Here is a 12,783-nt window from a genome sequence, read left to right on the forward strand (position 1 = left end):
CAGTGGCTCAACGCATAGGCTCAACGGGCTCAACGTTGAGTCTGCTGGAAAAAAAAAAAGGAACATGAATTTTCATTAACATATTTATAAAGCATTCATCAACAGTTATGAACATATGTTGCTGTTGCAGGCTACGATGACCTGGTGAATGTCCTTTAGTTTTAGTAAGCTAGCCAAGCTAGCGGTGCCTAACCCCTTTTGAGACAGGAGGGTCAGCAAAAGTTCAGATTGCCGACACAGGTAAAAGTTTTAGTTTCTTGTTTTGTTCTCGCTTTTCCCACTTTTGGGACACTTTTACTGATTGGCGATCACACGCAGCCTCTCCCACTCAACGATAAGGCGCTTGGTTGCTTCAAATTTGTTGTATAGGTGGCGCGAGTCACCGCCCATCTTTTATAATCATTTGTAGGCAAAGCTGGGCAAAGCAGGCAAAGGCCAACGTTGCTGAGGCAGAGCGGGCAGAGGAGAGCAGCAGCGGACTGCAACTGCAACACCGGGAGGAGGACGCGGCGCTGTCGCAGTGTCGCAGTGTGGTAACCGTGAAACCATTTGGTCCTCACCATGTCAGCGACGAAGGTAAATCCATGTTTATCAAATCTATAAGTGAAGTTTATGTAATTATCCGCCACACCGTCGTAGTAAACAGGGCAGGAATATCCCGTGTACTAGTGTAACGGCTCTGTAGCGATTGTGACTGTTACCTCGCGGTGACGTTGCCTGTCTGAGTAATCCGAGCATTTCTGAGACGTGAACCGCATTGTGAATACGCGCATTACAGTCTGTGCATGCCCCAAAAAGCGTACCAGATATTCTCTAACATTTGAAGGAACTGTCGAAAAAGACATCTGAGTTGGTGTCGCGTGCTGTTGATATTTCGGAGTTGGAGCGAGTTTCGGTGTTCACGGCCTGGGTTTTTCGAACTCTATCAGTTTCCATGACAGAGCGATATGACGCCTTCTCCTTCGATCTTCTTTTTATATCTGAAACCTCTACTCCCTCCGAATACGCTTGACTTCGGTTTAACGAGTTCGTGTTGCGGCCAGAAAAATCAATAGTGCGGCACGGAAAAAACAACAAAAAAGCACGAAAACAAACGTTTACAGCGGAGGTCAATTTTCTCGTTTTTACGGCGCAATGTTGTTTCTTCCTTAATTTAATGTAGTCCAGAGTTCACTTATATTTTAGTAGTCACGGTATTTTAGGGAAGAACTGAGAATGCACTCTGTCAACACCGCTTTCTTATTTTTTTATTTGCTGCTTCGCGGAGGCGTTTGCTCAACGGCCTCCCCCAAATGTGCCATTCGATCTGGGTCTCCGAGCCAGTCACGTTATTTGGATGCTCTCGGTACTTATATTGGCCGAATGTTTATGCTCTATTTTATGGTTGATCGTGTCGGAAGGGACAGTGCCCCATTTTACCTGTTGCCTCTGGAGGCGGGGCCTGAAAGTAAAGGACGAAAAACATGCGTCAGCGCCCGTTTGGTTAATTATTCAGTGTGATCTGTCACATCGTGCTGTTGCCACTAGTAAATTGTTTTTATTTTTTTTTCTTCCTGTTGTTGCTCTTGAGCGTAATAAAACAAACAAATACTGTATACATGTGCACAGAGCCCTTGTGAAAATGTGGCCCCGTCCTGTGTCTTAAAGCAGAGGCAGTCGACAAAAACTCTATCAACAAACTTAGATGAGCAGTGATGAAACACAGAGATAAAACAATGTTTCTGACAACGTCAAAGATCAGTAAATGAACTTACTGTCATTCAAAAGAACCATTTACTGTGAGTCAAACGGGCCATTTAATAAATGCAGTGTGTAAGCGGATGTTAGCGGCCAAAGACTTAAACTTGAAGACGTTTGACCAATTCTGTGTGGGAGTGGGAAAGGAAGAATACCCCGAGGAAGATGAGCAACAGGAAGCATACAATACGAAAAGAGTGACAGATTTGACTACGACAGGAATGAAAACAGACGTAAATTTAGTCCTCTTGTGTTAAATTATTTTTCAGAATTTTCATTAACATTTTTTTACAGTCTACAAAATCATTTATTCCATTCTAACATGGCCAACGAGGAAAACCAAAACAAATCTTGCACCGAGCACGGCTGCAACGGGCTGCGACAACAAAAAATCGCCGGATAGACGACAGCAACCACCTACCGAGGTCATGATAACAGACCTGATTTCACCCAATGCCACAGAGAATCGAACGGATGCCACGACCACCACGACAACCTTGGCATCTGACTTTGAGATGATCGCACGACTCCTCGAACGGCAAGTCAAACCTCCCTGCGATACCTCAATGCACATAACCACGACACCAGATCTAACGTTAACGCTGCCGACCTACTCTGGAAAAGAAACTGAAAGCTTTCCAGAATAACTCGCTACCACCCAATCAATGAGAGATCGGTCAGACTGGAACGAACCAGCTACGCTGAGCGTAGGGATCTCACGCCTTCGCGGATGAGCTTCCGAATGGTACCGCTGGATGGCATGAGACTCACGGATTGAACTGTGTGGATAGCAGCCATCAAAGCGGAATTCTATGAGCCTCTTCTGTTTCACCAATGGGCCTCACACGTGAACCTCAGAGTTCAGCAGCAAGGTAAAACACTTGCCGTCTATATGCACTCTTGCCTACAACAAATCAAGCAAGGAAGATATCCACTCATGGACGCAGATGTTGTTGACCCACTAATCAAAGGCATACAAACAAATACCCACAAACCTATGCTATCTGCATTCTACGACTTACACCCAGGATCAATTTCCGATTTCCTCATCCACGTTTCACGCCTAGACCGACAAACCGACCACAAGTATGAATCCGAAATCATGCCATCACCTAGCACGGGAACCAAGGCAAGACTGCTCCCGACATCAAATGCTGCGACTGTGCCTCATGCATCGTCACCGAAGGTCTGCATAACGATGCCTGCTATTCTAAAATTGGATATATGTTCAAGGTGCTAAAAGGCAGGACATTGCGCGAAAGACTGTCCCGTACCGGATACAGGCACCGGGGAACAAAAAGCAGCTTCCCCGCAACAAAGACAAATTCGCATGCTGCACCAGAACGCGACCTCCGACAAGACAATGGATCGTGTCAACAGTAAGCTTTATTGAAGCGACCATTACTTTCGGACATATGGTTGCTACAGTCGAGGTGCGACTAGTAAAAAATCTCCCACATACACTTGCTGTTGACCTCGACTGGCGCGAAGCCATTCCTTTAGATTATATCAAGCGCTACAGTAGCTGAACCCACTCAATTGAATGGATTTCCAAGACGCAACCCGATCTGATCAACGAGCATTCCTCCACATCAACGAACAGGGACGGCGACGGCACGACCTCACATTTCATCACACCGATTCCTATACACGTTTCTTCAACCAATCGTCTCAGCTGGAAAACCAACAGCCCTGTGAACCCATAAACAAGATGTTGGCCGTGACCAGCTCTCGTTGCACGCCGGATCTCCCGCGCCACGGTAGGCATCCTGAGACACCACATCGAGACTCGATTTGTCTTGCTGTACTCAGATCTATTGCAACAGTCGACACTCACGACTCCACGGCGAGGGAAGAAGCAAATTTTCCAACCCTCCCGACGTCCAATGAGGTTAAAAACACTGTCTGCTCTCTTAACGAGCCCTTTGATGTACACAACGAGAACTTCAAGGAAGTAAAACGCGCACATCTGGAAAATGTCGGAAGTTTTTGCGGCCCGCCCCAAAGAGGACTTGGTCTCTGCAAACACAAACACTGCATCAAACTCACCGACGAGTAGCCTGTCCGTACGCAACCTTATTAAACCTGCAATGCCAACAAGAAATTTATTCGTGCAGACCCCAACGAATGGCTTCGAAAAGGCATAATACGACCTTCCAAATCATTGTGCGCCTCACCCGTCATCATTGTCGAACAACTGCATCACGAGTCGACCCCAAAACGACCCTGTGTCAACTAGAGATTCCTCAATTTGAAGAGTAAAACAGGCTTACCCGATGCCCCATACTGATTCACTTGTCTGCTAGACATCCGAATCAACCGATTCGCCTACATAACAGAGGATCACGACAGCATTTGCAAGGACGCAAAAATTTTCATCTCGGAAGTGTAAGCGGGCGTTAGCGGCCCCAAGGAAAATGAGCATCAGGAAGTGAACAAGACGAAAAGAGACAAATTCGACTACAACAGAAACAAAAATGGATTCGAATGTAGCCCTCTTGTATCAAACTATTTTTCAAAGTTTCCAATAAATCGTTTTAGTCTACAAAATTGTTCATTGTATTCTAACAAAGTCTAGAGGAGTATGTTGGGTGTAACTGGTCCATTTGCCTAAGGGTACCTCGGACATAATCAATTGAGTGTTCCCACATTATGATTTTTGTACAACTTCCACGTGATGAAAGTTTTACGCCACTTGATTGTTTTCACTGGGAAAACCGAAGGTCCGGCGACTTCAGCAAAATTAAGGGCACCTAGCGGTTTGAACAAAAAGCTGTGGTGGCAGGTTGGCTCGCCAGCTTTCTCAAGCAAATAGGATTTTCACAGCGCCTGGCGGTCTAAAGACAAAGCCGTGAAAGTAGGTTAGGAAACACGTGATGAAAATTGCCAATATACAAGCAGCAATATGACACCTGCATTATCATAACGTGGTAAATGTGCTGCAACTGTGAGCAATAGATTTTCGCCAGTCTGCAACCAATCACGAAAATAATGTGAGCTACAAAGTACAAGCATGTTAATATAAATACCAATTCCACATTTCTGCAAGAAAGGTGACTTGACCATTCAATATATCTAAATGCATTGTTTGCACTGGTGGCAATGGAAAAGTTAGGTTAGGTTAGAATGAAGCCTCTAAGGAAATTTCGAAATTGACCTGGTATATCCGACATACCTTTAAAAACATTCACCAAGTACGTCCAATGTACAGTCGGGGACAAAAGTTTCTGGACCACAGTAGTGGTGGCCTATATGCATCGCTGCGCTCTCTGATGGCGCGGCACCTGTTGTCGAGACCGGCACTTGGCACATTCTCATCCTTCCATACTCGCAGGGATGCCGATTCTTTCGTTTCCGGCAGCCGTGCTCCGATTATCAATAACTTGCAGCATGGCGCCGCTTTAGAAGCATCTGTGCCAAGCTGTGCTAGAGATCTGTGCTAAGAAGCAGCACTGTGCTGGCTGGCCGCACCTGTGAATCAGCGGGAGGGGAGGATTCACAGATCTCGCAAGCTTGCATGGCGGTGGGTGGCGCTTTTGCAGCAACTGTCTTCTCCCAACTCCGACCCCAAGGCCGATTTCTTTATTCACATAAAGAACAAAATTACATAGAGCATATGCTTCCGCTAGTTGATCTTGCAAGTAAACAGCTTAATGACCGTTAAAATTACCGTTCACTGCAGTGACTTGCTCTACACGTCGCAGCAGAGACTCGTAGAGGGATGCCACCAGCTCAGGTCGTGCACGGACTTTCCCACTCTTCTTTCATGCTGCTCTCAGACTGGTGTTCAAATCGCAGGGGTTTCGCTCATTTTCGTCATCAAATGCGCATTAACCGCCTCGCGAATGTGGTTCAACCACCAATGTGAATGAGGCATAATTGCCACCTAGAAAGCATTGGCCGTGCTATTGGTCTTTCATGGTCAAGGATGTCGTTCAGCAACCGGCACACCAGTTTGTCTCTCATGAGTATAATTTCCAACTCTTGCTCTTTTGCAAAGGCCAAATAAATGATTATTTCGGGTTAGAAAGCTTAAACGACTCGGCTCTTGGACTTTTTCAGAGGTGCCTTTAATGAGCATGAGTTTTCTATTTTTGAGCACCTCATGGTAACATTCTTGCAAGGGTCAAAACTGTTCCACGTTAATCAGTCCTTATATCATTCGTTATCAATGGGTGAAGAAAATTACCACAAAAGCGGTGCGTGCCGCCGTGTAAGCTGCAAGATCGGCGAATCCTTCTCCCTCACTGCTCCACAGGCACAGCCAGTCGGCCAGCGTGGCTTCTTAGCTCGGATCTCATGCACAGCTTGGTGCAGATGCTTTCGAAGCGGTGCCACATGGCAAATTATCCAGAATCGTAGTGAAGCTGCTGGAAACGAGAGAATCGGCATCCCTGCGAGTATGGAAGGATGCGCATGCGTCAAGCACCGGTCTCGACAGCAAGTGCTGCGCTCTCAGGGTGCAGCAATGCATATCGGCCACCGCTCACGTGGTCCGGAAACCTTTGTTCTCGACAGAACCTCTAAGGAAATTGACTGGATACGTCTGACAGACCTCTAGACAGAGTGTTTAGTAAACTTGGTTGGCAAGATCAAGCAAGCCATTTAATGCATCGCCCGTCAATGAAAAGTTGGGCCCACAGCTTCCCTGAACGAACAAGTGTTATGTACATGAAAGCTGCTCATTTTATTTCCATATGCATTTTATGTGAGGGAGGAGAATGCTTTGCATGAGTCTATTGCTCTCTTAAAAAGCAACTAGATAACTAGATCGGGTATTCCCATCAATCCTATTGAACTTTGAAGGGCGTGATAAAAATTGGGAATTCTACAGAGCAAAGTGCTGGTTACCGTTAATGTGCTAGTGTGCTTGCAGTGGGTGCTAATTTCCACTTCTCGTATGGTCAAAGCTATCTTTTTTGAAAAATGCATCTCCATGCCCTAGATTTTCATATGGCAGGCAAAGCCATGCAGAATTCGAAATTTCATCTCAAAATGTTTTGAACTCCAACTCTGTCATGAAAATAGGCCACTTGCCCTCAGGAAGGACAGACCATACTTGCAACTTGTCCACCATTTTTGTCTATCTCTTTGCAACTTTGTCTTTTTGTCCTGGTATTGCTAAATTTTCTGCATTACATCACAAATTTTCTATTTTGTTGCAGCAAATGAAGGTGGACAGATGCCCTACAGAGGAGATTTCGCTATCTAACTGTGCAGCTGTAAATCAGGTGGACTTTTCCGAGGACAAAGTCAGGTGAGATCATGGTGCAAATGGCTCCTTGTTATTTGCTCAATAGTTTCCCTCGACATTTTTACTAGCCTTGGAAAGCTTACCTTTTTATTGTATGTTTTTCACCTACCAGACATGTTGAGGTCACAACAACAAACCACAAGTTTGTCTTCACTATCAAAACTTCTGACAAAGTGAAGCCGGGATGCATGGGTTTCAGCTTGCCCATGGTTAGTATGCTGTTTGAACAAATGTTTTTACTGAATTTTTAATCATTGTTGGTGTCTGAAAGGTCCAGCAGTCATGGTATTTAACTCTTTCCTGATTGCGCCTGTAGGCCATTGATCACCGGTGATCGATGATTTCCAAGCGCTGTCAAGAAATTTAATTTAATGCGGAGAATGATGTTCCACAATCTTATGGATAGCCAAAAAACGCTAGTTTCGGTTTCAAGGTAGGTTTAAGCTTTATCACAACTTGGTGGGCTGTCAAAAATAGTCCTGGGAACGGTGGTTGCACTTGTCTAACGTGGCTAACTGCTTGCATTAGTCTTCGTAACAAAGATGGGATTATTGGCATAATTCAAGTGTGTTGTGGCATGTTATGTTAGACCTTAAAGGGACACTGACAGGGTATTTATGCTCGCCGAGGTTTTTAGTTGTACGTGACATATGAGAGCTCAACTACCCACAACAGAATTTGCGGCTCGAAGTTCGGTTTCTTTCCGCCCGAAAACCGCCGATCAAGAACTGGCCGGTTCGAGTCTCGCTCACTCTCTTTTTCGCGGTCACGGGCCGTTTTCTAAGGTATCGATGCGACCACCAAATTTAATCAAAGTCGTGGGTCACTGAAGGCACACACTTAGTATTAAAAATAGAAAAAATGATGAAACCCATATTTTGTGGCTTCTAAAAAGCTGTAAATACGTTGATTGAAAAAAAAAGTTCCACAGACAACCGGAAGCATTCCGTGCGTTCGTCGTTTCGCGTATCGTGGGACTTGCGGGGACGGCGAGGGCAGCGAACGACAGACCTCTATTTCAGAACTGTCGTTCGCGGTACCGGCGAATTCTGTCTACCGTTAAAAAAGAAATTTGGGACTGATCAAAATAATGGGTATTCATCCCGTACGACACGCCCGACCACCAAGCCGATTTGCACGAAGACGTCGCCGAGCCGTCGCTCCCTTCTCGTGGCTGAAGACATCGCTCGCGAAAACGTCAAGCACGACGTGTCTACTTCGAGTTGAATATGCACGCGTACGATTTCTGTACTAGGTGCGAATGTCCCCAAAGCGTGGTGCTTCTAGTCTTCGACGCACCCGGGAGTGCTTTTGCTAGAAAAAAATCGACAGCAAACTTTCCAACTTACAGTTTAACGGCTGAATTATTACTAAGGAAAGAGATCCACCACAAAAGAGATGCCCCTGTAGCTCAGTGGGAAAGACATCCAGTTCACATGCGGTAGGTCCGGGTTCGATCCCCGTTATGTTCTTTTTTTTTTTTTTTCAACCATTTTCCGATATTTACATATCTTTTTTTATTTTTTTTACAATCATCACTGAAGAAACAAACAAAAAATAACAAACAAATGTTGTGGACGATACTTCGCTGAATTAAATGGTATGGGATTTCCGTTTTGACACCTGCGAACTCAATGTGATCACTTTCCACAAAATGCAAGGAGCATATAAATCAGGTAGCGTCCGCTTTCCGAGGTGCCCGTATATGTTCTACAGGAATTGCAGCCAGCCATTGGTCCCGATCCCGTTGATCTTTCGGAAACTCTGTCGCACAATGCCACTTTTTTTCGGATGCAGGACATGTGAACCAGCTCTTCACGCAACATCTTGGGTGTATTCTTTTCGGAGCCGATCATGGAAATTCACAACGGGCACTCACTACTCATCTCCAACTCCTCAATGTACAAAACAACTCATCTTGGAGTACAGAAAAACGAGCGGAACAAACATAACTGTAAAAGTATCGCACGGCGAGCAGTTCCCGCACGCCGCATGTCGTGTCGTCTGCTACGGAGAGGAGAAAAAAAAAAAAGACAAAAAACGCACGGTCGGGTGTAGCCACGTGACTTCCGCCACTCACTCTCTTCTCTCCACTTCACCGACCTCCGTCGGGTTTCGGTTTCGAGCAGTTGCGTCTTTTGGCTTTATTAAAAAAATACGCTACTCTGTTGCAAAATATTAATTGGGTAGTCCTCCGACACCATAATGAAGCGCCTGGCAAAAAATAAAAAACATTTTTTTGAGGGGTGTCAGTGTCCCTTTAAGAGCTCTGGGGACACTTGAAATTATGTTACAGTGCAACCCACTGATAACGATAATGAGAAAGCCAGAAATTTCAATTGTTATAACCGATTATCATTGTATCTGGACTAAAAACTTATCATTTCGAGTCTAGAAACTCTAGAAACTGATCGTTATAAGTGGTACATCGTTATATGTGGTATTGTTTTAAGTGGGTTGCACTGTATAGGCATCGATTAACAGATGCAGAGTTGTCGGTAAGCATCAGTATAATTTCCAAGGCTGTCCTGAGCCGGTGTGCACATTTTATGTTCCGAACAAGGCACACAAAAATTCTAAATATGGGGGAACTGCAATCAAGCTATGACCAAACTAAGGTAGAACACAAAGAAAGCATTTTCTGGGGATGTGAGGTGTACTATTTGTGCTTTACCAATATAAGCATTCCTTTGTTGAAAAGCATACGTGTTATGGAGGCTAACTCTCCGACGAACCAAAAATAGACAACGTTAGTGAGAGTACACTAACTTCCAGAAGTAATAGCCATGGGTGTGGGGCACAGTTTATACATTCTAAATTTTTCTTATTTATCATTTAATTTGACATAGCTGTAGATGTTTTGGTGTTTATACGCCTTCCACACATAGTCTCCTGCAGTGCGAAGGACCCACTGGGAGCGCGTGGCCGAGACGGTGGCTGGTGGGGGCACTGCGTGCTCCGGGCGATTCCATTCTAGTCCGAGGGGATGCACAAAGCAGTTCCTCAGCGTCTTGCTACGGCTGTGTGTGAGAGACCGGCCTGAGCAAAAGCGATTATTCTGACTTAAAGCGGGAGATCCCTGCAGTCCTTTTAACAAACAAATGCACGCTTTCATGCATTATATCTTTTCGCTACGGTACACAGGGATAACTTCAATATTTCTTTATTTGGCAGTGCCTCTTCTGACATTTTATACCAGAAACAATGGATAAAAAACAGGGATGACTATGCTTGTTTCGAGCCTTCATGACCATATCTCTGGGAATGACACCAATGAAACGCATTCTCTCATTAAACTGAACCCTAAAGCGCGAGACACATGGACAGCAGAATCGTCCGATCCGACAGTCCGAACGCCCCTCCGAATTGCCGCACGTGACAGTTGGAGACGCACGCTTCCGACCTTGCATGCGACACGACGATCCGTTCAGCTCCACCCAAGAGATCCAGGCGCTCCAGCGGAAATCCGTGTTCCTATACAGATCTCTGGTCCTCGATTGACGGGACGAGCGAAATTAGGAGCTCATTCTCGCTAGCGCGTGCATTCTTTCTGAGGCCACCTTTCCCGAATGGGTCAGCGGGATTCACGCGTCCGGCTTCCCGTTGCCCAGGGTCAGCCCCGTTTTCTTGCTCGTCCTGCCAGACCCAGTATGTCATCATGACATTCGCGCTAGCTGTGCTATCATTGGCTAAGCGCTTCCGACAGTCCGTCTGCCATGCGAAACTATCTGGTACGTCGGACGCACACCTGATCGCCGATCCGACGTCTGAAGCGACCAAACTTCTCGGTTCAGGCAGTCGTATTGCTGGATCGGATGGATTTTTCGCGCATGTGTCTCGCACTTTAGGCACGTCAAGGCCTGGTTGAATCCGATTTAGTGAACTTGGTGTCCTCCCCTCAAATCAGAATGGTATCGCACGAAGCAAGCATAGTGCCCCTGCTCACCAACGTCTCGGCCACGTGCTCCTATTGGATCTTTCATATTGCAGGAGACTGTGCATTGCATTTTCAAGTAATAAAATTTTAAAATAATTTTTCACATTATACTAATTTCTTTTTTTTTTTTAAACAACTGAATGGCCATATTTTGATGTGTCATATTGCTTCGTACGCAAGCTAGTTAGGAAAATATAAGCGTTTGCTCGGATGCTTTGCAAATTGCTACTTTTTCCATGGTCAGGAAAGAGTTAATGTATACAGTGATGTCTCGTTAATATGAACGCCTCCGTTCCCCCCAGAAATCGTTCATAATGTGAGTTGTCCATATTAGCAATACAAAAATGCATGTATGTTCCCAGTTTGTCCTTGAAAATGGTGTCCATATAGCAGGGTATCCAATTATCAGTGTCTAATTGGATACCCCGCTATATGACTAATTGTTTTAACCATGAACTTTCTAAATTGCTTTGTTGAGCTGCAGAAAAAGAAAAAAAGCCTGACTTGTTTTTTTGTTGTTTATGAAGTTCATTAGGGCACAGTGTTTTTATGTTCTTTCAGAGAAAATGGGCTGAACTGTCGATCAGCCAGATGGTGGATGTGCGGCCATACGTTTTTGATCCGAACACGCAATACATTGCCAAAATCACGCTTGAGGTGGACTTTCTTGAAAAGAAAAAGTGAGACATTTTGGTTCTGTTGTGCATTAATTACACTTGCTGTGCATGGAATTGGTGTACTAAAAGCTGTCTCGAGTGTTTAGTTTTCAAATTGTATACTGCCACTGCTCAAACTACATTGAAGAACTCAAACATTTTTTTTTTGTTTTCTTAAGTTTATTGTGGTAACTTATTTAGTGAGCAAACTACTAGTAGCATTATGTGCTGCCACGTTTTGCCGACTGAGGGAAAGTAAAGAAGGAAACGGGTCACCCGCTGTAAACGTGATGAGGGTTCCTAAATGCTACATGGCAGCAAGTTTGACAGTGGGGAGCAAGTGCAGTAAGTATGCAACATAGTTTGTAGTTGCCGAAAGGATTAGAACTGCGAGGAGGTCTTTCAGTTGCCCCTCCTCCTGGACAGGCTTCCTGCCTTCGGTAACGCTGCAGCATCTCGTGAGCTTTGATCGTGCACTCACAGCAAAAGCACGATGAAGGCAACGAGAGCGTGCTGGAGGTCAGGCATCCGAGGGAGACTTCCTGCCGTTCTCATCCTGCGAGCGACTGTAACACGTGCCATAAAAAGGCAAGATTCATGCATCAGCGAGGGGCTTTTCAGAAAATCAGTAGTTGGTGTTGTACATACGAGATCTATATATTGACAGACAGCCTTCAGAGTTATTAATGCTGTATCTGCTGCACCCCAGAGAATCTCTTGAGCAGATCGATGTCATTCTAAGATATCAGGACGATATTATCTGGCAACAATTTAGCATCTGTATTTTTTCCAATGATCTGTAAAATAATCTGAAAGAAGTTTAGTGTGTTTACCTTCATGTAAATTCAAAGTGCCTACAGGCATTTTTTTAAAATAAACTTGTTTTCTCGAAGTGCCTATATCCTTCAGTTAAAATAAACTGTTATCCTTGTTTTGGTAGATAATGGTGGTTTTTGTTTGTTTTCTTTTAAGGCTGTATTGTAAGACCCTAGGTTTTATTGCAAAGCAGTAAAGAGGTACCAACCTAATTTCTCCCCACAGTGTTACTAAAGACCCTTATGACACAGACAAGATGGCTAGTGACTTTGTGCAGCAGTTTCCAAAGCAGGCCTTTACCGTTGGTCAAATGGTGAGAGTTTGTCTACTTCTACTATATATCTTTGTTGTGGCAAACATCTGCATTTGTAATAGTATATACC

At 44.8% G+C, this 12,783-nt stretch overlaps 1 protein-coding gene across 1 annotated transcript in view; it reads left to right on the top strand.

Moving 5' to 3' along the window:
- Nucleotides 1-433: 433 nt before the first annotated feature.
- The window catches only part of LOC8031676 (vesicle-fusing ATPase 1), a 42,258-nt gene continuing 29,908 nt past the window's right edge, over nt 434-12,783 (top strand). Inside the window, exons 1-5 of the mRNA XM_029978436.3 lie at nt 434-576; nt 6,903-6,994; nt 7,104-7,200; nt 11,490-11,608; nt 12,626-12,713. Of these exons, the coding sequence (XP_029834296.1) occupies nt 562-576; nt 6,903-6,994; nt 7,104-7,200; nt 11,490-11,608; nt 12,626-12,713 (411 nt within the window). The 5' untranslated portion in view covers nt 434-561. The remainder of the gene's footprint in view (nt 577-6,902; nt 6,995-7,103; nt 7,201-11,489; nt 11,609-12,625; nt 12,714-12,783) is intronic.

Source organism: Ixodes scapularis, unplaced genomic scaffold (genome assembly GCF_016920785.2).
Source record: "Ixodes scapularis isolate PalLabHiFi unplaced genomic scaffold, ASM1692078v2 PGA_scaffold9__187_contigs__length_104089568, whole genome shotgun sequence".
NCBI classification, from domain to species: Eukaryota; Metazoa; Arthropoda; class Arachnida; order Ixodida; family Ixodidae; genus Ixodes; species Ixodes scapularis.